Here is a 26,942-nt window from a genome sequence, read left to right as displayed (position 1 = left end):
TCATGAGAAGAACAGATATTCAAATATCCGAAAAACTTAAAAACATACTCACTCCCTTGCAACAAACATCTGAATGATGAAGATACAGAGGAAGATGAAGGTGGCACAGCTGGCGTAGTGTTTGAACATCGGCAAATCCAGGGCTCGATACTAAGAAAGGCGGAAGACACTTATTATGTTTTTTTTTCAGTATTAAAATGACTAAAATGTAAAAGTATGATGAAGCAGTCATTTATATTGAACATTAAATCTCTCCAACCTGTTTTGCCAGATCTTTCTTCAGAAACCACAGAGCTAAGCCGCTCTCTTCAAACTTGTACCACTGCCTACAACACATGAAGGGAGGTAAGTGGGCATGGAAGAAGAAAAGCAGGGAATGAAGGTGGAATCTGAGTTATTAACAGTCTCCTTCTATGAGATTTACATTTCAGGTGCTCTGTATTGTGACTGTTTTTAAGGTGAGCACTGGGCACATGCTGCACTGCTCTGTGTTGGATCACACCTGATGCAACAACTTGATGCAACGGCAAAGGAAAAAAAAATTTCAAAACATGAAAAAAAAACTGAGGTCATAATTTCTGTTCATTATAAACAAATAATGTTACTGAACACCACAGATCATTATGGGGGCTCTTAACTTAATCTGCATGTTTTAACCTCTAAGATTAACAAAGACATTGCACACAGCTTTAAGTGGAGGTCAGTGCAATGGCAAATAAATGCTACAACATTAATAGTTATCTCTTAAGTATTAAGTGCTCACTTATCATTAAGGCTCCAATTCAAAGGAGGGCAGAACAATTCTTATACAATTTTCTTTATTTCTTTAATTTCTTTGTGTGCTGAACAGAGAAGGCAAATTAAATTTGCTCTTAAATCTACTTAGATAACCTTTTGTATCCTCGTGGTTGTGCATATACAAAAACATCTCTGATAACAAAAAAAAATACACATAATTATAAATTAACAGTAGAAAACACACACACACACACAAAACTGTATCACCTTTTTCGTTTTGCTCTTATTATTATTATTATTATTTTTAAATTGGTGCATCATTTCCATTCAGTTTCATGAGATGAAATCATTGCGCAACAGCTGGAACGATATGCATGTTTTAGCTGCAGCCTCCGATTTCAGAGAAGCTTTATTTTTAATCTGTAATATCTGAAGCTGTAAAGCAGCAACTTCACTAATTATCTAAAACATCTGCACAGTCAGTCAAGGGTCGTGTCCAAATTCATGGGCTGCATCCTCCTGAGGACCCGGCCTTCGCGGTCTACGTGGGCCGGGTCCTCAGAAGGTCGGGTAGGCCGGAAGTAAACGGCCGTGAAATTGGACGGTCTAGCCTTCTGATTAGCGTCACCGCTGTCTCGGTGGAGTTTAGTAAACTCAGCCGTCTGCTCCTTGCCATCTAAAATATAACAGGACACTGGCGTAAATTCTCGACTGTCTCATACTTCTGTTTAATCAGTTTTCTGTTTGACGTTTAGTCAGCTGTGTAAAAACCAAGGAGGAACCCACCCGGGGGATTAATAAAGTTTTATTTTATCTAATCTAATCTAATAACTTTAATCTCAGCCAAACCGATTTCCTCACGAACAAACAAAACACTGAAAAAAAGCCCAACAATAACATTTTTAGGTTGTCTTAAGTGACTTATATATTACGTTTAACCCGAGCAGCGAAAGTCCGCGGTGATCTGAAAATGATGTGCCGGGAGTTGTGCCGTTCTCAGCCGCATCAGTAACCCTCGAGCTCCCGGCTAGCTATCGAGCTGGTGGGTAGCAGAAGCCTCCGAAAACGTCGAAGCACTTTTGCAAATATGCGATATCTTGATAAACCGAGCAGATATTTGATGTTTACACAGCTACTTTCTCGCCTGAAAATATGTTAAAAGTTTATTTTGTGACCCAGAAAGATTAGTATGAGTAATTTTAAAACTTAGTAGCGGCCGCCATTGTTGGAACCTGGAGTTTGGCTGGGCCGCGCTATGAATTCTGGGATATGGTAGGCCACGAAGGACACACCCGACCCATCCTTCAAATTCGGGGAAAAGGAGGACGCATTTGTCGGCTGCATTCGGAGGAGTCTACGAATTTGGACAGCCTTCGGCGCGTCGCTGTGACGTAATCGGTCTACAAATGCGGCCTCAGGAGGATGCAGCCCATGAATTTGGACACGACCAAGGTCTAAAAGTTCAGTCACAGTTAGATTACTAATGTGACATTTCGAATAACAGTTAAATCATTGTCTGTAATCTATTGCTCCATCAGATCCATGCATGCACTTTTAATGTACCAGAGTATAAATTCAGTGACAAAATGTTTCTCTTACGGTCACCATGAGCTTTTTGTTTTGTGCAAATATTTTTGTCACAGACCAGTTAAGCAAAACTGTGGTATCTATACCACAAAAGCACAAACCAAATGAGCCAAACGCGAACAAATTTGTCATCTGTGCTCACTTCTGATCAGCACCTGACATGAGAGGATGCAGGTAAACCAACACAGGGCCTCAGCTGCTGCTGGTTTCAAGTAAAAGCTTGTGACACAGGCTGGTGTCAGATCGCTGAATTTTAAATTGGGTTAATGGATTTTAATATTTTGTTGGTTGTATCAACAACCAGCATTACCAACAACCAAGCAATAGTAGCTGAATAAAAATAAACTGCAACATCTTGGCATATAGAAACGGTCACACAGCCGATCCAGAATTTCAGGGAAACAACAGAGTAAACAATTAGTCAGGCTTATCATCAAGGATCAAGATGTAACCCTCAATCAGAAACAATTCAGCAGAGGATTTCCTCCACTGTGCAATTCCTTTAAACCTGTTAAATACAACACATTACAATATTTTATCAAATATGCTACAAATATTGCATAAATTGTGATTCGACCGAAATCGACCTACTTGTTGCTGAGCTCGTCTATGGTAATGGTCATCTCATTGTGCAGCTCCTCATCAAACCGAGTCTTCTGGGATTTCCTGGACCAGAAAACAGAGACAATAAGGAAGTGGCATGCAGACAAACACAGAGACATGTAGAGTGACTGGAACAGATGCTGGAAAACCAGATCAAGCATGTGGGTCACTCTGGTCCAGTGTAGCTGTGGTTGGAGGCCACTTGGTTAATGCCATTCTGAGCATTAGTGAGAAAAGGGAAACGTAGGTTGTGCCTGCAAGAGTGTTACTGTACGGAAAGGGAGTGTGCCGGTAATGCTGCAGAGATCTGTGTGTTAGATGATCTCAGTGGGATTTGGTTGGTGTGTTTCTGTCGTGCTCCTGCTCGGAAACCCCCTGCTACATCAGGAAGGAAACATTCACACAGATGCAGAAACCCTGATTACCACACAAGCCCCAGTAGGTGATCAGCGTTAATAGGATCATGTCAGTCCACTAACAAAGGTTAGGGGCTTCCGAGATCGCATGTTGCCCTGTTACAAAGAGGCAGCAGTTAGAAAAGGTCAGAAAATACGTATTACACCACTGCACGGGTTAGTGTTAGAACAGCAAGGTTCTCTGCTAAGACAGTAGTTCTCAACCTGGAGGTCTAGTTTTTAACATTTCATTGCTTTTAATTATTACATTCAAACTTAGAGTAATTATCTTTTTAAAATTATTATAAAAATGCATATAAAATATTTGAAGGGGACCTATTCTGCTCACTTCCGGGTCCAAATTTTTACTCTTACACTCGAGTTGCTGTGCATGAGTTCAAAACATTTTTTTAATTATCTTATATTGGGACTTGATGCCACCCCTCAGGTTATTCTCTGTTTGGTACACACCGTTTTACGTTCCTACCATCTCCAGCCGTCTTTCTTTCGATTGGTGGTACCTCATAAACAGAAGGCTTGAATGGCAGGTGGGTGAAGCTTCTATGCTTGTACTCACAACTGTCAAGTATTCTAACTGAATTATACACTCAAGATTTTGAAAAACTTGCACACTTAATTATGAAACTGAGTAACAAATCAACGCTGCTGGCTTCTCTCCCAAGTGGCACAGAATGTATGATATCAGATATGTCACATATGTCATTTCCAGTACAACAAGAAAGACACAGAGAGAGCACAAATGGTTACGATTTAGCCTACTGTTACTACTGAACATAAGTGGGTGAGCTGAGCAAAAGAAGAAAAAAACCCCAATATAATTGTTAAATAATTCTTATTTTGTTCCTCGTGTTTGAAGTTTAGTCATACGGAATTTTAAAGGCTGTTTTTATATGTGTAAATAACATACATGAGTAAAAAGTGACAGCTTTAATAAAAAAAATAAATATAAAAACACATAATAGGTCCCCTTTAAAACTTTTCTTTCGTTATCTGCATAAAGCGAACTGATTGCAGGGGACTGGGAAAACAAAACAAAACATGGCAAGTGCATAATTTAAAGTAAAACTCAGCTCGCTGTAGTCTGCATTTACGCAAGCGCACGTGAGGCATTTGTTGGGGAGAATAAGCTGAAAGGCTGAGAACTACTGCACTGAAAGGACTGAGGACCTTGCGGGCCGTGAAGGCTCCACTCACTTAGGGTTGCCGAGCGGCGGGGCGGGTAAGGAGAATGCCTCTTCTAGAGACTCATCAAAGCTGTCGGGGTCCAACAGTAAAACACAAATATACATCGATCACAACAGAGCAGCGCAGAGCCAAAGAAAACCCACAGGATTTATAATCATTTTAAGATAAAAATTGAGCGTAGTGCAATAACAACTGTCAGTTTTAATCAGAGATCAGCATAATCTACCATGTTGTGTCATTAAAACCGTGTAGATCATTTCACTGTGACAGCCTCAGCCTTATTGGACTGTGAATACATGAATGAAATTGACAGTTTCCGCGATACAACAAACCTACACTCTCAGGATGGAATGCTTGTGCACTTGGATCACACTTATCTCTTCTAATCACATTACTTCAGCCCACACTGCTTTGTGTAGGCGGGTCCTGCCCACTGATCAGTAGCTTTGCTGTTTTGATTCTGCCTTCACCAGATGGGGAGAGAGAATTAACCATTAAAAGCTATGACCACAATCAATTTGGTTATGCATTATTTAAAGCTAGTGGAAGGGCTACTCATATTGCTTAGAACTCCTACCCCTCTGCAGGAATAACTGCCACTGCAGCACAGCTTTAAAAAAAAAAAAAAATCTCTATTTGTTAGTCAAATCGAATCCTCGAGCACTATTTTTGCTTCCATGAAACAGAATCATTGTGATTCTAAGAAATATTAAATCTGTACCAATCAACAAACACTAATTGTGTAGTTACGCTTGCAAGAGCTGTGACCTAATCAGAGCGCTATAAACGTTTATACTCGCTTTTGAAGCACACTTAACGCACTGCAGTTTTCTCCTAAATAATAAGTGTTGGTGCTGAGAAAAAAGGGGAAGCTCCCCAAAAAAACTGCTTCACCACGCTAACAGGAGATGATGGCAGTTGTAGTCAAAGCTGGCATGAACTTTGGTGTTAGCAAAGCACCATAAACATTTGTACTCATGCTTGACACAATGGAGTTTTCTCCTAAATGATAAAAACATTCAGCAATTTCTCGCTACGGATTTCCAAGATGGAAACTTTACACTTCAAGACTGATGTATTTTTGAAATTCTTGTAGAGACCAACCTGCCTTCAGACTGTGCATCAGAGCAAAAACTGGTAACAAAGCGTGCAAGACAGGGCAAAAAATAAAAACAACACCATTCGCAAGCATTAATTAGATCATTTTTGGCAAGGCATGACAACAGTGAGCATAAACTGCCCGTCAGACAGCTGTGTTACATATTAAGTGACCTACTAATGCTACTACATCTGCTATTTACAACACTGTTCCAAAAAAGCCGTGATGCTTTGTAAAATATATGTAAAAAGAGAATGCAGTCATTTACAGATCTCATTTCATCCACAATAAGAAAGAAATCCCAAAGTAATCATATCATGTGTCCAAACTGAGAAGGTGTTCCATCTTAGGAAAAATATTAGCTCATTTTGAATGTGATGGCAGTAACACGAATCAAAACTGTTTGGATGGGGCAACAAAAGGCTGAAAAAGTAACTGGTACATTTTGCAAGCAATTAGGTTCATTGACAACAGGTCAGTAACATGATTGGGTATAAAAATAGCATCTTAAACAGGGGGTGTTTCTCAGAGGTAAAGATGGGCAATTTCAGAATAACCTAAAATTGTGAAACGCTGACTGTCAAATGATTTACAGTACATAATATCATAAAAGTATGCCAAGAATTGGGAGAAATCTCTGTGCGCAAGGCACAAGGCTGAAAATCAATATTAGATGTCTTAGGACTTCAGGGCTGCTGAGCAGCTAGAATAACGAACAAGAATGGTACCATATTCCTCTTCCAAGAGCCCAGCACACACAGAAGAACATATTCAGCACGCTGCTTGTACGCTCACCGCAAGTTACTCTAGAGGATAACAAGCTAGATGCTATTTGGTGTTTTGGATATCATCTAAAATGACTCTGAAATCTCAGATCTTTCAGAAATGCATACATTTTGGGTATTATGTTAATCTCCATAAGTATAGCTGAATATAGTCATTGATGTAACATCTGCAAGATGTTAAACTATAATATGCTTCTAAATGCTTCAATATAGTCTTATATAATACAGTATTATTATTATATAAATTATAATAAAGACATTGCAAAGACTTCAGGGTTTATGGACTGATAAGAATGTCCTGGCTGGAAAATTTGCTGGCCAGAAACTCTTTTCTTTTAAGGCAGTTGTCATAATGATGCTACTGAGTAGGTTGGTTGTAAAAGCCAGCGTGCATATGTGTGAAAAAGCTTTTTGTCGATGTCAACTTTCATGTTGTGTTTGAGTCATGTGTGAATTAATTTTGTAGCTACTGGAGCAGCTGAAGATTTGTCTTACCTCTCAGGGTTCTTGGAGCTCGGTCGCAAAGGAATATCCTGAAAAAGATGAGGATAATACTGTAGTTATATAGCATTTTGGTTTGGAAATGTTCTCACAAGACAATGATTCCTTAGTTTTGATGAAAGACATGTAAAATCAATTTTTAAATCTCTTGATTTCTTAAAGCTTTTTAAAAAATTCAATGCTTTGAAAGTAAAAATAAGCTTTTCTGACTTCTGATATGTTTGATTTCCTTTACTTATCACATTCAGAAATAACATTAAAATCCCCTTCTGCTAAATCACGTAATACACACTCATTGCCTTTGCTGCATGCTGACCAAGCATGTATGTGTGCATGGTCAACCTCACGATAATCCCATTCTAAGCCACAAAGAAAACAACAACTTTATTCTCTTTCATTGTCATCTTGATAATAATGTAAATAAACCATGGTGTACAATCCAGCGACCTTACCTTGAAACGTGGTTTGCCATTGACAATCGTGTCTGGTGTGAAGCCGTCTCGGTTCTGCAGGTGGGCGAAAGGTTTGACAGCCCCCCAGGATTCAAGGTAGCGGGTCATACGCACAGATGCTCGCATCTTCAGACCATCATTCACCCGAGGTTTGGGGGGCTTTTGGTTGTTCTGGGAGGACTTAAGATGTAGATGACTTAAGACTTAAGATGTAGATGAACATGCAAAGATTTGATAGTGAATATCATGTACTAATAGCTCAAAGAATCCATCCCATTGGCTCAAAAAGAGATGAAAATTGCAACAAAAAATACATTTATGCAGTATTCTTTATAGTGACAAATCTGACCTAAGATGAGACACCAAGGAGAAAAAAGGAAAAACGTTTGCTGAGGTCGTCAGAAACAAACACCCAAAAGTATAGTGTGAAGGGGAAAAAAGATTTAAAATATCAACACGTATTGTTCTTTGACATATGGCAAGCAACATCCAATTTTAAAAAACCCCACAGTGTGCAAAATACAAAGTGAAATATATAAAAATGATTTACAAGATTAACATGATTGTTTCATTAGTAAAATTCAAAATCCTAACAGCAGTTATCTGTATGAGGAGACATTTGAAATGCTAAAGATTTCTCTCCATCCTTCACAAACTGTGTTTTTTAGGAATATGGACTTAGAGCTTACCCGTGGATCAATGACTAGGTAGGTCTGGACGTTGAGCTCTTTTAAGTAGGTGTCCCTGAGGTGACCGTTTCCTTCTTCTACTTCATACGCCTTGTTTAGGTGCTTCAGAGTCGCCTCTGTTATGTGGACACGTCTGGTCAAATGTAAAAAATAAATAAATGAATCTGGTAACTTCAACTTTAAGAGTCGATATTAAATGTGAAACAAGAAAAAGGTAAAAAGGGTAGTGCTCCTTACCCTGGAAGGCCTCCTGACTCCATATGATTGGCTAGAGTGACATCATGTGACCATACATCAAACTGCCACTTACGAAGCCCAATCACACCACAGAGCACGTTGCCCGAGTGAACCCCAACTCTCATGTTGATATCCACTCCTGTGGCCTCTCGTACCTGCCTGAAGGAGTTTTGCAGAAATACAAAAACTTGTTTTCATTCTTTAATATTATTTCTATATTTTCAGTAATTCCAAACACAATAACACTGCAAGGATGTATGTATGTGTGTGTGTCTCAGTGCATCTCTACCATACGTTTCTGTGTTTTAATCTGTATGGTAAAAATGTTCCCCTTAGACCTTCCACGCAGTTTAATATACCTTCCACTGACACGTTACATTAACTCTTCATAAATAATTAATGCATAAATCCTGGTTATTTAAACATTACACAATCTATCTTGAAAATAACTGTACGTTAAAAACAGCTAAAAGTGACCGTTATAAGAAAAACTTACTTGATGGCTTCACACATGTCCAGACCCATTTTGACACAGTTCTTTGCATGTTTAGGCAGTGACACCGGCAGCCCAGACACACAGTAGTAGCAATCTCCGAGGATCTTGATTCTCATGCATTCGTTTTCCTTTAAAGAATGAGAAAAACGGATATGTCATTCACAAAATCAATCAATCAATCAATCAATCAATCAATGTGCCACTTTGCACAAAACAGCTTTGCCTATTAGGGATTAAGTGCCTCAGTCAGACCTTAATTAGTGAGTGTTTCCTTTTTCAGCTGTCAGACCCTGATTTTCTGAGATGAAGATTATTTCACTATAGTGCCAACAGTGCTTTAAGAGGCAAATACTGAAGTGCAAGTTGAATATAAATGGGCCCAGAAATGCCCCTGTGGTCAAGCTTATGCTGGAGAAAGCACAAAAACAACATATTTCAGAACATAAAACAGCCATTTGTACTGGAAATGTGGAGTATGGTATAGCCAAACACTATCATGAGGTTAAACATGGCTCCCCTGGCATCTTCATTTAATTGGTCTTGAGCATGTAACTCTTCCTGCCAGAGGGGGCGATCTTTCTAAGCTTTGTCAGAGAGGAGTTCAATCTTAAACTTCCATTTGTGAACAAGCACCAATGCAAACAATGATATATACAAAGATACAGAATGTTTATGATGAAACTTGTAGCCTTGTAGAAACTTCTTACTACCTGTGTTGTAAATACACTACTCTGTTTTAAGACTTATACTTACTGTTGCATATTTTTAAGAGGGTGATATGAGATTAGAAAGTGATTTACTATGTGATTGTTTTAAGCCAATCATCTGACAGATTGCAGCATGTACAGCAGCTTTCCCCAACCTTTTTTGCGCCACTGACCGGTTTATGTCCGACAATATTTTCACGGCCTTTAAGGTGTCGCGGATAAATACAACAAAATAAAACCAGTACCAGTACCAAAAAAAAGAAGATTTATTCATAACAAACGGGAAAAGACCCAGGAAACTGAGTTAATGATTAAAACTAGTAAAAAAAATAATAACTCTAAAAACCAATAAAAACCCTGAAAACCATAAATTTCACACCCGAGCCTCAACTCTCACGGCCCCGGCACCAAGAGACTCACGGACCGGTACTGGTCCATGGCCTGGGGGTTGGGGACCGCTGATGTACAGTATATGATCTCTATTTTGTTTCCACAAGGCTGAAATGTTAGCATGTTTGCTAGCATGGCTAAATAAATTGGTGTGTTTGAGATTTGTCAACAATGGAAGTTTTGTGTTTGTGCAACCTATTACCTTTGGGCATTCGACACTTGGATATAAAAGCTATTTTTATTTAATGTCTTAACTCACCTTGGCAATTTGGTCAAACTTGCCAAACAGTTCATTGAGCATAATGACCAGCTCCTTGGGAGAACAGTCACTGGCCAGTCGGGTGAAACCGACAATGTCTGCATACAGAATGCTGAAAGATATTAAGTGAACGAACATTTAACACAGAAATATTCACACATAATGAAAGAATACCCATTCAACATGTGCAACAAGCATTTATCAAACAAAATAGGTTTTAGAGCTGGCAAAGTTTACATGCATACATGCTTCTGACTTTATCAATGACACATCTGATGTCAAACTTTTTTTTTTTTTTTTTTTTTTTAAAAATACTACAGTGGTCCTGACTGAATAACTCAAAATTAAAATTGTTTGGTGATGTTTTGATTGTAGAAACTACAAGAATCCCACTAATTAAGCCAGACCTTCCCAAAGGGTGGGGCCCCTCCATGGCAGGGAACATTTTTCTTGTAAAACAAAGGGGGGCCTAGCAAAAAAAGTTTGGGAACCACTGAATTAAGCCATCCTTTAAATTCTAAAAGAGGAGATTCCTAAAGAAAACCACCAGGCTTAGCTTACTTTGGGCCAAACCCATGTGATTGCGATTCACATGCCCAGGCTGATAAAAAGAACAAATACTGGCAGAACAACAAATCCTGTCTTTCATCATTGGCTTTCGTCACTCAACCAATTAACAATAGATGCTGACAAGGACTTCATGAAGGTTCTGTTAACAATCAACCAATGTGCAGTGGACTGGAGGATACTAATGGCCATAAAGCTCAAACAGTTTTAGTCCTTCAAATTTGGCCCCAAAACGGCAGCTTTTCTCAGCACAGCCTATTATGATCCATTGTGACCATTATGGGCTGTGCTGATCGGGATTGATCGGGCAAAAATATCTGTACTATCACCCATTAAACTTCAGTAGACCTGATTTAAAGGCATGTTTGGTTCAAATGCTGAAACACAGACCAGGCATTATTAAAACTACCCATCAGCAAACCACAAAGGAACACTGATATCTTATCTGACCTATTAAAGACCCTGACACCACCAAAATAAAGACTAGAAGCTTGGCATGAATTCAAACAAAAAGAGAGCAATGGATTCATTGTCTTAACGTTTCTGTATTCACACCAGCTAAGTGAATACAATCACCTGACCATATTAGAGGTTATGTCAACAGTCGTGATTAATCCTGCACGAAGCATGAAGTGATTTGTTTTATCTGGCTTAGAAAAGACTACTGAAGGGAACTATTAAAGAAGCCATCAACTATGTCCAAGAATACCCATGGTTCAGTTTATTTGGAACTGTTAAACTCTAATAAAAACAACCACAAATATTCATAGCTTGTGTACATATAGGCAAATGCACCAAGTGGAGCTGATTACTGACACCGTTGAAGCCTGGCCTGAGTAACACTGGCCGTAAGTGACCAGCGGATGAACACAGATACTGCACCTGCTTCCACTACGTGACTGAAGTGAGCCAGGTGTTTCAGGAGACTGAGAGCACAGCTAATTACTGAACTGACTCAGGTAATTATAGAGACTTGTATATGACACGGCCTATCATTTAACACCTTTTTGCAGTGGCCTTAAATGAACATGGAAGCAAAGATGATGCCACAATGGACCTTTGATTGCAAAATTCAAAACCTCTATAGATCTTCAAGCATTTCTTCAAACATCTTAAAAAGAAAATAGTTTAGTTTTGTTGTGTTTAATGCCATCACAGTTTCATTTTGCGTCCACGTGCAGAATATTGTTAAAAAAAACAAAACAACTGCCTTTACAGAGTATTCAGTTTGCTCTTAGGAAAACCTGCAATGCTTTTAGTGACGTGAGATGAGAACGGCGTCCTGTTTCCGCATCAGAAAAATCATTTCGCTTTCAGCTGTCCTGATATCGGTCAGCACTTGCTAAATTAATGAAAACCTCATAAAGCAAAGCTATATTTGGGTCACTGCTTGGAAAACAGACATAGTAATCTCCAGTATTTAGAGAATTTGTCTCGAATTGCTTTTTTCCCCCCTGCTTTTTTCTTGCCTTGTTTGTTTTATGAAGTGATGCCTGAGGATTTACATTTAGATTAAAAATACAATACATTTCTTTTAATTACTTAAAAAAGTCCTTTCTAATTCAAAGTCAACGTGATAAATACAATAAAATACTGTTTAAAACGCAGGTCTTTTACAAGACACGCACACTAGATGTGAGTCACAATTCATCTGAAGTGATTCATTTTAAGCTTACACAAATGTAGTCTTTTATTTAGTCTGGAAATCTGTCAGTGTTAATAATTATAAGCAGAGCAAATTCAGGCCACAGACACTTATTTCCAAAATGTCAGATTGGACAGCCAATATCTGCTGCCAGAACAATGAGTGCATTTTTTGACTAAAATGAGGCTTCTACAACGAGGTTATTATTTAAAATAATATTGCGATCCCAAAGATGGTTGCGGTTGTACCTGACATTTTCATGCCTCTTGACATAGAGGCTTTTGAAGTTGTTATCTTTGACGAGCCGTTGTTGCTCTTCTTTGTCTTTACAGTCTTGCAAGCGTTCCATTATTGCCAGTTTCATCTTCATGGAGATGTAGACTGGCAACACAGACTGCAGCAGGTTCTCCTGCAAATACAAACAGACACACACACACACACACAATTAGTTACATAAGTGCAATTTAGGAGAGTCAGGAAATTAAGCTTATTTGACTGCTGCACTCAGTATACAGCCATGAGTGGTCAGGTCCTGTAGTGAACAAAGGTCTACCAGAAACAGAAAGGGTAGAACAGAAGACATCCACAAATATGATGACCAGAACACAGGAAGCAAAAGCTCCAATTAAAACATTTTTTTTTCCTGTGACCATCTTTAATTCTGTCTGTAATCACATCATACTTTGAGTCCCAGTCTGTATCAGTCCTATTATTTCCTCAGCACTGTCCCCACACCTGTGAACCTTTACTTAGCATTCAGAGCAGGAGTGGTTTATATAGAGACCAGAATATTCACACTGGTCTCTATATACACATACAAATCATGCTGCTTGCATCTAGTCCATGATTAACATGAGACAGCAGAAGAAATATGTGTATAGCATGAGCCATAATACCCTGAGGCCTGAGAAATGTTCAAAGTTCGACTGCTTCATTAAGACACAAATCTGACTTCCAAAGAAATGATTAATCCCTTCTCACATCATATGAAGGGCGGCAGGTTACATCGTCTGACTACGCTGGCTGAGACGAGGCTTGTTATATTTTAATTCAACAAGTCACTGCAAAGTGCTTCAAATATATTTCCTTTAGTCAGCGAGGTAAACGTCTCATTGGCATTTTAAAAGTCCTTCAAAACACTAGAGCAAGAGTACTTAGTCTTTTTTGCTAATTGACTTAGGGGACAAACATTTGTAATTGTGATGACAATAATCATGAGATCTGAGTAAGATATTTGTACAGAAAGCATTAAAATGAAAAGTTGATGTGCAGTTCTTTGTGCATGAATAAATTAGTTGACCTATTTATACATTTTTATTCCATATACATACGCATACTATTACAGTGATGGATGCTCATGTTAAACCTTTTTGCAACTGACAGCGAATCAGAAGAAATTTTACGAGAAAGGGGAGGAGCTCAAACAACTTCTTTTTTCAGAACTCTGTGTGTGTGTGTGTGTGTGTGTGTGTGTGTGTGTGTGTGTGTGTGTGTGTGTGTGTGTGTGTGTGTGTGTGTGTGTGTATATATATATATATATATATATATATATATATATATATATATATATATATATATATTTTTTTTTTTTTTTTTTTTTTTTTTTTTTCCATTCCTGTCTTCATTTGGCACATGGTTCAAGTCATTGTATTGCTACAACACTCATTGTCTTCATAATCTACAATATTGCTCTATTTTGGGACCCTTTTATTTACTTCAGCTAATCAGGACCTGGCGAACCTCCACTCGCTTGGCACAGAGATACCACTACCACACTTCATGGCATGCAAGGTATGTTATATACCAGCTGATTTGTGTCTAAATTTAGTGCTTTAGTAGTTTACATGTGAGAAATGTCTCTGACTTTTTGGAAAAGCCAAGTGTGTTGTCACAAGACTTATTTCCCTGGAGGGTTTGTGGACACTCTCCAAGCTGTCAAAACATATCAAGGACCTGAGAGAATGAAAATTAATTTTGAGTCTCATTTTTTTTAGTCCAAATACTCACGTTTTTTTTTTTTTCAAATTAATTTAAAGGGAAATTAAGAAGGAAGAACACACACATCCATTTAAATGAGTGTAAACAGTAGACAACATACAGTTGTGTCTTCTTAATTACTCAAAAAGCTTACACATAAAGATTACGGTCACCCATTTACACAAACTCTCATGATAATTATACTTTTGCTGCTACACACAAATATATGGGAAGTTTTTTTATTTGTTTGTTTGTTTCAGTATCTGGATTGCGGACACCTCGACATGTAGAAAGGAGAAGCCGGAGCAGTAACAACAGATCGTCTGATTAGTGGATCTCTGATGTACCTCCTGAGTCACTACCACTCCGAAGTAAAAACAAATAATCCACATGTAGTAATATTTAAACACAAACAATGTGGGAGAGATCATGAGGGTTAACAACTCACCTAAGGCAAAGCATTTTATGTGTTAGTCCTTACAGATGCATTTGTGTGTGTGTGTGTGTGTGTGTGTGTGGGGGGGGGGGGGGGGCTCATGCTTCCTCCTCTGTGCTACAATATCACCTGCTTTTTAGTCACAATGGAAAAAAAGAAACACCTCTCATAAAGGGACCTTTGCACAGAGGACAGTATGTAAAGTGCTTCTGGAAATGTCATTCTTTATATAATGTGTACATGTGAATGAAAATGTATATGAACGATCCCTAGTATAATACTTATTTTAACATGTATAAACATTGTTATTAAACCAATTTTATTAATGTTGGTTTCACATGGGAGCATAAACAAACAGTTTGAATATCATTTAGATGTCCTTCACACCCTGCCAAGAAGCATTTCAGGGGAACATACTGGGCTTTTCCCAGTGGAATTGACACAGTGTGTGATTGTCATTGGTTCCTCTTTTTCTCCCACTCCCTCCCTTCCCCTCTCCTCCCAGCCACAGTTCAAATCAAGAAGAGAAGGTCTGAATGTTAACGACTATATCATTCCTTTTTTTTTCCTGCTAGGCAACACTGAAGCCTCCCTGTCAGCATGTTTTATGTCCTCTACTAAGCAACAGTCAAAACAAATGATAAAAGGGGGAAATGGTTGCAAAAAGGCTCCTGAAGTAGAAGAAGTCAGCACAGACGCGTGTAATTTAAAAGGCATCACAGGAAAATCTAATTTGAGAAGGATTTGGTAGTCACATTGAAAACATTCATGGGAGAGTCAACGTAAGGGCAGCCAAAGGCAAAGCTCAGAAATTAAATGCAATAAAATAATAAGAGTACGGCAATAACGATTACGATGAGCTATTTTCATTTGTCTGTGATGTTTGTTTACATTCTGTGAGGGTTCAAAATCTCAGGATAAAGCACCACGTTACCCAAGCCATGCTTTATCCAGTGATTGCACTGCAGACCTATTTGCAGAAACAAATTTCCATACAACACACATTAAAGCATGCATGCCACACAATGAAAGCCACTGTATTACCTGTTGTCTCTTTTCTATCTCGAGCTTCATCCGCATTTCCAGGGACCTCAGGGTGTCCTGGAAAGTCTGCCTCAGGGTTTTCTCCATTAGGACTTTATGAAAGGCTCCCACCACACTGCCGCACAGAAACACCACTAGGTTGGACAGCAGCTAGAGAAAGAGGCACAGCAGCAGATGTTAGAGCTCAAGTTGAAACACTTGCTATGCACGAACACACACACGCAGGCATGAATCTGAACCTCTGTGTGCCTGCTGGAACGGGACATTACAAATTAATGATACTCAAGTTCCTACGTCAATGGCTTTGGCTTTCTACTGGTCCATTTTTTTGTGTTTAACTTGGCCAGTAATAAACACAATATTTTGACACCATCACATCACACACTGAGATTCACATCTGTAAGTTTTCAGTGTTTTCTGAAGGATTCCTATGTTCTTCTAATTATGAACTGCAACTTGCCATTTTCCTACAAATTATATTGACCTGAAGTGCTGAACACATTCTTCACACTAAAGCAACAATCACAGACTGATTAACATCACAGAAACAGTAAGAACTAGAATTACTAGAACAATTCAAATGGTTTTACCTGGTTGGCAAGGTAACTGGTCTCTGTGCCGTAAACGTTGAGGTGTATCGTGATGGCCAAAATGTGGGACAGAGAGGAAATGATGCTCAGCACTACAGCGTCCTTCATCTGGAATGGCAGCATTGTGTATACAGAGAAGATGATGAAGAGGAATAAAGGCACCTGGGAACATATAGGAAAGGACTGAGTCATTTCAAATCATTCCTAGTTTTTGGAACAATTACATCATCTGGTGTTTAGTCACAGATCCAAAGCTAAAAGACATTTCACAGCTAAGCTGTAGAAGATTTATGAGAAGAAAAAAAAATCCGTTTTACGCAACCAAACCAGCAACTTGGTGAGAATTAGAAAGTATAAATATTTATCATTTTTTTCTTCTAAATGGAAATATACTACATGCAGAAACAAAAAAAAACAAAAGCTAATATTGAATGTCCGTGATGTTCTTGATCTCACGTAGCACTGCACAGTCCCTGCAACCACTAATGGAGATTCAAAATCAGTTATGCAAAGAATAACTCTCTAAACAAACACCAGTAAAGTCAACCTGGATGGATAAGATGGATGGAGGCAAAGTGAAAACCTGCCCTGTGGTCTGAAATTTACTTTTGGAAAGCATCAGTGACGCACACCGGTCTAAAGAGGACAGGGACCATATGGGTTGTTAACAGTACACAGTACATAAGTAAGATCTATGAGAGCACCATTAATGCACAACAATATAAAAGATGCCAGGAAAAGGTTGTTAAACTTATGACATTTTCAAGAAAAAGACTGTCAAAAAATTTCCATATATTTCTTAACAGCCTTGGTTTGTAGCAGAGAGTCAGATATAAAACCGATGCCTGCAGTCCAGGCCTGTTACCCACTGATAATGTTTGGGACATTACGAAACCCAGCAACAGAAGGGAGGGCTTCAGGTGTTGAGGAGCCGACCACCTCGATGAAAAAAATAAATAAAGGAGAAGGAAAGATCCAACACAGTGGGAAACATACCTCGTCCCTGAAATTTAAAATAAGCGTAAGGTCCTGGGTTTGAATCCAATGTGTACTTCTGTGTAGGTGCCTCTGGGGGTTCTCTAAAACTACTCTGGCTTCCTTTCACAGTCGAAAGATAGTTAAAGTGGCAATTCTACATTGGTCGCAGGTAAAATGTAAGTCTGAATGGTGCCTGTGCTAAGCTGCAGCCCTCGATTGGACAAGCAGGAAAAAGTGGATAAGTGGAAAAATTGATTTTTAAATTTTTATTTCTACCATTCAGTGTATTGTGTTTGTAGTTTTTCTAGCAAATATATGGTTTTCAGGACTAAATGATTTAAGTATTTGTGTACATTTTACACAGCTTCCCAAGATTTTTGCCTCTGGAAAAGGTTTGCATTACTTCAGTTTAAACTCTGCTGTAAAGTGAAGTTACCTGGTCCCAAGGTAAGACAATAGGTCCACTGAAGATGAAGGTGTAGCCCAAGGTGAGGTGTGTTGCCCATACAATCAGGCCTAGCAGACGCCTCCATCGCTGTGCGAGTACGTCTGTACACACCAGCACAAACACAGCTAGGAACACACACAGGCTGGCGCTCACCACACTCACAAAGACATAATGTTTGTCGGCTCCCTATAACAGAAGCCAGGGAGAGAAAAATAAAAACACAATTTGTTAAACTCTTACAGGGTTGCTCAGTGTCTTTCAAGCCTGGTTGAAGATGATCAAGACCTTATCCTCAACCAGGTTTCCAAGGTTTAAATTACAACATATTGTTTAGATAACATCTCGGAAGTTTGCTCAACTGAAGCAGAGGTTTTTCCACAGAGGACTGCTGTATAACATAAGTTATATCACAAGTATTTACAGTCAGATTTAACAAGAGACAGCTGCTAGTATTTAAACACATTATAAGGCAAGTTTCAGGTCAGTAGCTGTCAGTAGCTACATTTGTGCATGGGCCACAGGTGTATCAGTGGCAGAAGAACTATGTTAGCCATCTAGTATGAAGAAGCACAACTAATAATAGCACTTCCTGCAATAACCACCTTTATTTCCCACAAGATGAAAAGCAAACATTATGGATTTTGCCAATACTGTGAAGTATTTGTAAATTTTGTGTGAAAAATCTATATTTTCACCTGCTTGCATGTACTGTAGAGTCTACTTATATACTTTTTAAAAAAATATTTTAACGAGCAGCTCAATATTTTTTGTATTGTTGGTGAACTCGTTCACTGCAGTTGAAGCTGAAGGTAAAAAAAAAATAAAAAAAAATCAACATAAAATGCTCCTGAGAACAAAGGCCTATGTGAGATTACTGCGTGTTTTTATTCACAGTTGTCTCTGCTTCATGTGCTGTTGCCTCCAGGTCAACATCTTCCTAATTGAGTTACTGCACAGTGAGAAGCTGGCACAAAAGGGGGGGAAAAAAAAAAAAGAATGCATTTGTGAAAAGAAGAGCGTTTTTGTGTGTGTGTTTGTGTATCAAAAGCGTAGGTAATTACATGCATGAGAACAGCAGTTCGTCGATGTGTGCACGTGATGTGCGATTGCCTTGGCGTTAACTGGGAGAGAGAGTAGGTGTTGGAGGGAGGACACAAGAGAAAGTAAGGGTTAAAAGAGCGCTCAGGAGTGAGACAGACGCACAAAGTCAGAGTCAATAGATCTCTGAGCGGAGAAGGCCATCTCTGCATTGTATGTTGATCTTTCTGGTTACCATGGCAGCACTGGAAAAGGCCAGATCTCAACTAAAGCATTTTCCGCTCCCCGTGTAGATGCGAGTCTTGACGAAACCTTTCTGACGGCAGCAAAAGCACAATTACTTCGTTTCAGCTGCAGAGAAATCCACGTGAGCAGATACGGCTTTAATGTTTAACATGTGGCACACCAAGGGGGGGGGGGGGGAAATCACACAAAACTAGCCAGGGTGTTTAAAGTTCTGCGGGACTTTGCACTGATCATTCTGACTTTTATTTCTGTGATTCAGCATCATCACTGACATTCGAAAAAGGGGCGTTTTGCAGTAAGTTTAATGAAAATGAAAACCTGCAAGCAACTATACGGAGACAGCAAAAGCAGGTTTCAAGGCTACAGTGAATGCATTTATAGGAGTTACATATTTAGGTCTAAGAGTGTTATTATACATGCTATAGCCATTGTATTTGGATAAAATTTAAAGAACCTTCCAGGCAATCAGGACCCGAGACAGGTGTTAGAAGACACACTTTTAATGCCAGTTTTCTCTAGTTTTTCCTTCATTTATCATCCAATATCCACGACTAAAGAAGAGTTACATAAGTCGAAAGTGACTGCCTGACATTGATGGCCACCCCCTAAGCGACACTGTGCCCCTCCTTTGCATTTAATAACAGTGTTATACAAGCTCCAACCCAACATTTTCTCTTAACTCCTTTGTACCCCTGGCAACTGCATGCGCAGAAGAGAGGAAAGAAGAAAAAGGAAAGAAAAAAAAGGAGTGTGTAATGGTATGCCAGGGGATTGCTGAAAGTGTGAATAGATTTTACATATTTTGAAATCCAAATGAGAAGCTACATGTTACCAACATGGACGTGCGAGCGTGAATGTGTGTAAAGTGGATACAAGAGTGATGGAACCAATGTTTGAGAGAGACATGAAAAAAAAAAGGAGTGTGCCAAAAAGACTGCAGCAACACAATATAAGGAAGGTTAAAATGATTTTTCCAGCAGGAGAAAGCAATATAAGCTACGGTGACAGAAGCTGTAGCAGCTGCCTGCCGTCATGCCAAAATCAACAGCATGCCGCTGAACAGCAGAACTCAATGAATACATGTCTTTTCTTGTCACGGTAGGAAGCACAATTGCAGTCGCTGTGCTCTGACAGCTGCATTGTTTTAAACATTTTACTGCATGTCTTAGTTTTCTCTTGATTTGTTTTATTCTATTCAAATCTCCAACAAAGTTGATGCAAGTTTTAACTGCTGGGTAAAACAATTAACAGAGAGAACGTGCCTCAGAGGAAAAAAGGAACTAAACGCAAGTATTTCTGAGCCCTCTCTAGCCAACCTTGACCTCGCATCTCTCTGTGGATAAACGAGACACTGAGACAACATACACTTCACGTCGTTTCCTGCACAAAAACATTATAACCTTATATAATCTTGAAACTGAAATTTGCATTCCCCATATTCATGCCTACTTCAGATACATCCTCCTTCACATCAAAACAGTTACACAATCACTCACTCATTCACACTCCTCTACATCTGTACCCACAGTGCTTTATTCAAGCAGCTATCAAAATAGAGGAGTGTTGTTTTTTTTCTCCCACATTTTCACTGGTGACCTAAGGTTTCAAACTGAACATCCAGCCACATCCTGCTTCATAACACAGCACGCTACTGCTGCTGTCCTAATGTGCCAAATCTCTCCCCCAAACACCAATCGACTAACTAAAACTTATCATCGTTAAAGCAGGATGTGACAGGTCTGTAGGTCTTTAAAATAACTCTCAAAGAAACATAAATGATGTTTCATCTTTGGTGCATGTCAATACTTGCAACAGCAATTTGTGTCACCTAGCAATAAAAGCTAACAGTGATGCAAAAAGCAGGAAAAGTGCAGGTGTGTTTGTGTATGTTGGCTCAGCAGGTTCTTTCCTTGACTTGAATAAACATCTTCTAAGACGTGCCTCAAAACAATACTTGAACCAAGCTGAAATTTTTTTTAATCTAGAGCATCTTAATTGTTAACTGCATACTGTCTTGGATGAGTGATTTCTTTAATTTGCTTTTCTAACATATTTTCATCAATTAAAAGGAAAATGCCAGGTAGAAAAACTGAGTTTATGACTACAAGAGCTGCTGTTTATGTGTAGCATCTTGCTGCCATTGTCATAAAAGACCATGCTGTGAAAGTCAGGTTGTGCATTTTTTTTTTTTCAATTTAATTGTTGTACAACAGTTTATGGAGGCTACCAATTTTCAGAAATTCAGTTATTCCTTACACTCGCACACTGCATTATTCCTAGATAGGCAAATCAGTAAGGCTGATTTAAAAAACAACAACAATCTGAGTTCCAGTAAGTTTATAGCATATTTGGTGATTTAATCTAATCTAGTCAAGCTACTTTGCAAGAATTACTTGAACTGGAACTTGCACTGGATCCCACTTTCTTGATTCCTACTGTGCCACACCGGAAACACTTTGCACACAAAATGCACCACGTGTGGCTGAAAACCTGCATGCTGGATTCAGCTGTTGGGTAAAACCTTGGCAAAGGAGCCAATTTTCATGACTCAACAGTGCAACCTAGCAATCATATTTTGGAGGATTTAAATTATAATGTCAAGTACAATTAATAAAATCCAGGTGCCCATATCTTAGTATATGAAAAACTGACTTAAGACATTTTAATACCAATTAATACCTTTTATGCAGTTGAAGCCCAAAGATTAGTCACATGAAGGAATTCAAAAGAACTATTGATCATTTCCAATGACTCCTCTCCTCTGCCTCAGAGGTCATGAATATACAGTAATCACTGCATTGTTAAAAATCACAGACTGGGATTCATATTTAAAAGGTATAATGCTTTCCAGTGTTTGCAGTCAGTGTAACTTTTAAACAAATGTGTATGTTAAAACTCACCAATCGGAGGGCAAAGAACAGAATAAGGAGAATTACACAGCAGAGCATGGAGAGGCCCAGCAGGAGTACCAGCGGCTGATACTGGCTGATGCAGGAGTATTTGCGGTAGAGTGCCTCATTTCTGAGCTCCTGGTCATTCAACAGGTACTTTCCCTTGGCTGGCATGGCTAACACTTTTTACAGAGGCATAGCAGGTGTTAACAAGGACTCCAGAGGGTAGGAGTATCTGTCTCCACAACTTATTTTTGTGTGTGCAGGTTAGAAGTTTGTTTAAAAAAATGTTCAGAGTTATAGATCTGCTAGTGGCACCTTCCTAGCTGATGAAACTTCTGTCTTTCCGGCGAGGCATCTTGATTGTTGTTGCTTCTCACACTTTCGTTGTGGTTCTCTCTGATAGATTCCTTCTCAGTCTCTCTCCCTCTTGGCCTCTCTTGCCCCCCTTGCTAGTCCTTTTGTGGCTTCTATCCTCTGTCTGGTGTTGGCAGGCAGACCCGCTTCATCCTTTGCCAGCTACTGTGTTGCTCCCTTCAGTGAGTAATAAGCCCGGGAACGACAGACACAGAGGAGGAGGGGAACAGAGTTTAAGAAAGGGGAGGAGAGAAGTTTGGAGGAAGAGCGGGAGGGAAACAGGAGCCGATGACGGAGCAACAAAGGTCAGTCGTGATCCCACCAGGATTTAGGATTTAACTCAGCACAGAGGTCGGGAACTCCAGTCCTGCAAGGCACCTGAAGGATGGAAGAAGGCAAGACAAAGGAAAGAGAAAAAAGAAAATGATAAAGATTTTCAAAATCACACACACAAAAATCACAAAACGAACACAGGTTTCATATAAAACATGGCAAAAAAATTAAGGCTCAATTGATTTTAAGGCCTTTTTCATATGCTTTACACTACACACAAGGGAACAAATAGTCAGGCACTTTATGGGCTCATAAAGAGATATCCAAATCAGTCACAGAGCACAGGTTTACTCACACCTGAACTCTCATACTTATGTAAAATCTATGCATAAAAAAACCCCTGTCTGCTATGTGCAGGATCCTGGCTCTCTTCTGATCAACTTTCTGTTAGATCTGAATCAAAGATCCAGATGGTTTTAAATATTTTTCATTTTTCATTCTAGGAGAAATTAACCTTTGACAACTGGGACAGTCGCTGTGTGACAGGTGGGGAGGCTCCAACTCCACTGGAACCCAGAACTGGATAAGCCAGAATTTATGGACGGATGGCTGAATGGATTCTAAGGGAAGGTTCGATATTATTTCTTTTCTTCAAGTAAGCAACGTTTGGTCTCTGTTTTTTTATTTTTTGCAAAACACTGCTTTTAGGTTCTCAAAGCTCATAAGTGTCGGGTTTATTTTTATTTATTTTTTTTCAATTTTTTATAATTGCATTATTCTGGATACGAACCAAACGTCCTCACGTGTCACTCTGACCTCTTCCCAAAACATTTTCGACTCTGCCAGATGCAGCATGTCTAGCATATTTTTTATTTTAACAACTTCTTGTGGAGGTCTACTACATGAATTGTTGAGCTGCTTTTACAACACCTAAAATAAAGTTTTCAATACTGATCAAATTTACGCCTGATCTCTTTAGGATTTGTGATTACACCAGTGTTTCTAAGCTTTACAGGAAGCAGCCATATGGATGACCACAGTGGTCACATTAACTGAATAATACAAGCTTCTGAGCTCCTGTACAGTTATGCAAATTATTTCTCCCGCATGCCTGCTCAACAAACAAACTAAAGAGCCAGACAGCTACAGCTCAGCTTCCAGTAACAAAAGCAGACAAAGCACAAATTTATGCTTCCTATAACTGTCCGCATGTAAACCAGAACATGGCCTAAAAACCTGCTCTACTTTTGAAGAAAACATTTGAGCTGAGGTCCTCACAACCATATGCTAAAAACCAAAGAGAGCAATTGACCATCGTTTTGACAAAATTTAACATAATCCTTCTAAAAGCTGAAATTTGAAATTAAATTCCTCAAAAAATAATACAAAAAAAAAAAATCAAAAAAATGAAATAAAATACAAAGGGGAGAATTTGCACGTTGTTGTCCATTTCTAAGCAACAGAACGAGAAGGTGCTGTCCTGAAGCTCAATAGAAGCAGTTTGAACTTCACACCACTGTTAATAGAAACCTCATTTCCTCCACTTGCTTATATCATTGCCCCAGTGTGCAGTGTGTGGAAGACACCACTTCATACTTGTCTCTCGCATAGCAACTGAAGCGGATGCCATGTGCCATAAAAAGAGCTGAGGGAAGAGTAAGGCAGAGAGAAAAAAAAAAAAGACAGGACACCTATAACACTGCGTGTAGGTGAAGAGTCAGCCGCAATCCTTCAGCGTTGTAGTAATAAAATGCACTGTCACAATAAGTACTGTGAGGACTGGTCCAATGGAAGTTTACAGCCACTTTGAACTCTCCCTTTCACCCCTGCTGCTGGACACAACATCATCTAGCTGGCTCTCCTCAGCCTCAAATAACACTCAGCCGACACTCTGAGGGCGGTAAAAGCAACAGGGTGAGCAGGGAGGTAAAATAAAGTGCATAGTGGGGGCTCGAGCCCTCCAATTGCATCAGTAGGAACCAGCTGGCCTGCAAGAAGGGAACCCTGAGTAGATGTTTAGTGGCTGTTGACCCTGTAGGATTCATTTACTCCACATAACCACTAAATACCATGTCTAGACCTTAAACACGGGAACAGCTGTAAGCACATCCTTTAAACATGTTACTATAAATGTCTATAAATGGGGAATGAACATGTCAGTTATATATACCTTTATGATCACATGCATGGAAACTTGACATGCGTGGGTAAAAACACTGAACCGATGGTGCAAAACATCAAATAAACTTGTGATAACACCTGATGAAAAGACAGGGAATTCAAGAGGAGTTCAATTTAGCGCATTATGGGATAATTTAACACATGAAGCAGTTTAAAGTGAACTGAAACAGTCCAGACAGTGTGTCTACGAGGGAACAAGGGAGCTATTATACCTACACTAGATCTCAAGGACACTACCTATCAATGGACTCGCAGTAAAGTCCTTCTATTTGCTATCTGGCAATATATCTTCCTATATAACAAACTATACAGTGAAGTGAAAAAAAATAACATTCAGCAGTTTTTCTTTTTAAACTGTACTAAAGACACAGGAAAGTAGACCTTTTTTTGGCTTATCCATAAGATTTGTTCATGGGACTGGTGGAGTGAGAAGAGATGTTCGTGTTGGCTTCCTGGACTAAGCCGTAAAAGAAGCCATAATTGTCTAGTAAAAGTATAATTTGTGGGGAAAAAGGCTTTTTAAAACTTATTTTTAGATTTACCAATAGAGGAGATTAGAAGGAATTTAGTTTAAACCTGTTAAGAGATGATTTTATTGGCTCTTAGAATTTAAGTGGAAATTCTAAACACAAGCAGAGAAAAGCCTGAAGTGCAAATGGAGAACAAAGCCAATAAGCCCCTACTCCAGCTCCATTTTTCCCCCTCAATGACCGCACACAAGGAAAGAAATTTAAAAAAACAAAAACAAAACTTCAATCACTGATGAAAGGATGACCCATTGTCTTATGTATTTAATGGGTTTGTCTAGTCTTTAGGTAACCAATCCACACTGCAAAGACTCTCATTGACCACATGTCAAAGCTCTAGGGCCTGACACTTACACTGCTTTTTATACTTCAACTAAAAGTAACCATAGCAAAAGAGCAGAACCATCAAACCTGTGGCTGCTCTGTGGCATGGAGCTGGGAGAACACACAGGGCTGTATGCCTCAATAGAGCGGAGTCTCTCAGCAAGTAAGATTGAAACTGCTGCACTGACTGCCAGGCCTTTCACTATAAAAGCCTGGCAAATGAAAGGATCACATAGCACCCTTGTAAATTGGCGTCACTGAATCCTCGAACAGCAGCCATACAAAACCAACCAACGTCACTGTGTGCTTGCTTCTGAGCAGTAGGAAGTATAGGTCCTGGTGTCAAGGAAAAGGGAGGGTGAGATGACTGGGAGCTCTCAAAACGGATAGTTCCAGAAGAAAAGACAATGACTATGACAAGTGTGGTAACCATCATACGTGTATGTGACTAAAATGAAAAAGTTACACTAACATACACCTGCCTTTGCAAAAAAAATAAAAACCCTTAAACTTGATTCTCATTTTCATTTTCTGGACAAACCCACTGTAAGGCAAATCCAGAGGATGGTGCAAGGCAATGAGCAAAGATTATGTTGATGTGTCTGAGTGCTTATGCATGATTCCAGGCTAACATCCAGGTAGCTCTCGAATGATTGAGGAAGTTCCAGCAGACCTCTGTATTAACAGCCTGAGGACATATTCACAGAGCACAGTCCAATGAATGTAAAGAATATAAGCCACTACAGGTGATCTGTCATGTTCTCATATTTAATGAGTGATTCATTTACAAAACAGACGACAAACAAACTGAGATGCTTAAGAACAATAAGTGATATTTAGTAATACCTGTCAGCTGTCCCACATTCTGAGTCTACTGTTATTATTTATCATGCTGACGACCCTTCACCTGTACAGTTTTAAATTACTATTGCTTAGTTACAAAATCTTAATGACTTGTCCGGATCTAAAATACAAAAAAATAAAAAAAAATCACTACTGTCTTAGCTCTGCATCACCAAACCAGGGACAGGAAAGCTAGCTGGGGCTGCGAGACCACTTGTTTGACATCCCTTCTCCATATTGACTCACGGATACTTTTCGTATGTTGTGTACCAGCAGTCTGTTAAGCAGCAGAATGACATCTTCAGCCTCTCGGGAAACAAAGCAGGAGTAAGTATCTGCTGGGTAGCCAAAAACACCAGGAGCCTAACAGGAAGCAACTAGAGGTGTCCTGTCAAGCGACTAGATACAGTGCAGCGCCTGGATTTTTAGACCT

The 26,942-nt window shown here is 39.2% G+C and overlaps 1 protein-coding gene across 5 annotated transcripts in view; it reads right to left on the bottom strand.

The window, feature by feature from the left end:
- adcy7 (adenylate cyclase 7) overlaps positions 1-26,942 on the bottom strand; it is a 64,464-nt gene that overhangs the window by 11,122 nt on the left and 26,400 nt on the right. For 4 of the 5 annotated variants that reach the window (XM_040011828.1, XM_040011825.1, XM_040011827.1 and 1 more), the window contains 15 exons: positions 22,014-22,739; positions 17,818-18,015; positions 16,404-16,565; positions 15,814-15,963; positions 12,605-12,765; positions 10,145-10,256; positions 8,789-8,916; positions 8,293-8,451; positions 8,056-8,188; positions 7,367-7,546; positions 6,909-6,946; positions 4,539-4,598; positions 2,917-2,991; positions 260-326; positions 53-150 (listed from right to left, as the gene is read on the bottom strand). In XM_040011828.1, the coding sequence (XP_039867762.1) occupies positions 53-150; positions 260-326; positions 2,917-2,991; positions 4,539-4,598; positions 6,909-6,946; positions 7,367-7,546; positions 8,056-8,188; positions 8,293-8,451; positions 8,789-8,916; positions 10,145-10,256; positions 12,605-12,765; positions 15,814-15,963; positions 16,404-16,565; positions 17,818-18,015; positions 22,014-22,178 (1,886 nt within the window). In that variant the 5' untranslated portion in view covers positions 22,179-22,739. The remainder of the gene's footprint in view (positions 1-52; positions 151-259; positions 327-2,916; positions 2,992-4,538; positions 4,599-6,908; positions 6,947-7,366; positions 7,547-8,055; positions 8,189-8,292; positions 8,452-8,788; positions 8,917-10,144; positions 10,257-12,604; positions 12,766-15,813; positions 15,964-16,403; positions 16,566-17,817; positions 18,016-22,013; positions 22,740-26,942) is intronic. The other variant, XM_040011829.1, reaches the window with a different exon arrangement.

This window comes from Simochromis diagramma, unplaced genomic scaffold (genome assembly GCF_900408965.1).
Source record: "Simochromis diagramma unplaced genomic scaffold, fSimDia1.1 OVJJ01000603.1, whole genome shotgun sequence".
Classification (NCBI taxonomy): domain Eukaryota; kingdom Metazoa; phylum Chordata; class Actinopteri; order Cichliformes; family Cichlidae; genus Simochromis; species Simochromis diagramma.
The sequence above is the reverse complement of the archived record's forward strand: the minus strand, read 5'-3'. Positions and strand labels throughout refer to the sequence as shown.